This window comes from Etheostoma cragini, chromosome 16 (assembly GCF_013103735.1).
Source record: "Etheostoma cragini isolate CJK2018 chromosome 16, CSU_Ecrag_1.0, whole genome shotgun sequence".
NCBI classification, from domain to species: Eukaryota; Metazoa; Chordata; class Actinopteri; order Perciformes; family Percidae; genus Etheostoma; species Etheostoma cragini.
This window is the reverse complement of record NC_048422.1, coordinates 23938391-23939670: the sequence shown is the minus strand read 5'-3', so window position 1 is coordinate 23939670 and position 1280 is coordinate 23938391. Positions and strand designations below refer to the sequence as shown.

Sequence of the window (1280 nt, the reverse complement as noted above, 5' to 3'; positions counted from 1 at the left end):
CAAACTAACAGAGTTTGCACACCGCCCGCAGGTGTGCAAACTAACCTTAAAAGTAAAAATAAGAAGACGTATACAACGAGGAAAATAAGAGCAGCATGATTCACGCAACACGCTAGCATGTCGGACGCGTTTTCAGGCAAACATAGAACACGAAAAGACGTTCAGATGTCACTGTGACAGGAAGACATTTAGGGAATTTCAGTTGGACTCTTCTTGCAAAAGAGATTTTTAATCTCAATGGCTAGTACCTGGTTAAATAAACGATAAATCAAATCAAATAAAAACAACAACATGGACTTCATTATCTCAGGAAAGGGACGAGGCAGCTCCACAAGGTTCCTGGTGGAGAAAAACCCGATCAGGGTGCAGATGTCTCCTCACACCTGCAGACTCACCTTCACTGGAAACCACTTGGTTTCAACCAAAGAATCAGATAAGTGATTATCTGAGTCTTATGTCAGAACTTCCTCCCCCCACTTTCATCTTTTCAGGAAGACTAATGAATGAAACTGTCAGGAGATGAACTATATCCGTCCAGGCGGGAGGATTAAAGTCTTTAAATAAAAAATTTTAAAAAAAGGGGGGCGTGACTTTAGCTCCGTAATCCTGCAAACAACACGGGACACTTTGTTAATCTGGATCCGGGGAGTTGTAAAGAAACCACTTCACTGAGTAAAAGGCTTTTGTGTGGCGAGAGAGCAGCTGCAGGAAGTTGTTTTTGTGTTAACCCTCGTGTTGTCTTCACGTCGAAATGGAAAAATCAACACTTTTGTAGACGCTTTGTAATTTTTCTCACGTTTTTGTCCCTTTTTTTAAGCCCTTTTTTCAATGTTTGTCACTTTTTTTGACGTTTACAACACTACGTAACACTAACTTATTAACTTGTTTTACAGTTATTTTTTTGAATTTATGGTCAATAAACCCCATTTATAGGAAATTATACCTAATGTTTGAGTTAGAAAAGCAGAAATTAGGAATTATTGAGACTAAAATTAAAGGAATGGATGTTGATGATAATCACAGACTGGAATATGTCAACTTTTACTCAATACTATTTCAAAAACACTTCCATTTGTTTTACAATGCTATAAAATTGAATAAGACGCCCCAAAATTAATGAAAGTAGAGATTTGTACTTGGCAAAGAGCGTTGGGTGGAATCAATCATGTTATTTTGGGGACTTAAAAAGGACATTGATATAGGACAACATGGGGACAACATGAAGACAACATGAAGACAACATGAGGACAACATGGGGACAACATGAGGACAACATGAAG

General features: G+C 38.0%; 1 protein-coding gene across 1 annotated transcript in view; it reads left to right on the top strand.

Moving 5' to 3' along the window:
• Positions 1–291: 291 nt before the first annotated feature.
• Positions 292–1280, top strand: part of LOC117959736 (unconventional myosin-XVIIIb-like) — a 34100-nt gene continuing 33111 nt past the window's right edge. Inside the window, exon 1 of the mRNA XM_034897015.1 lies at positions 292–414. Coding sequence (XP_034752906.1) covers positions 292–414 — 123 coding nt within the window. The remainder of the gene's footprint in view (positions 415–1280) is intronic.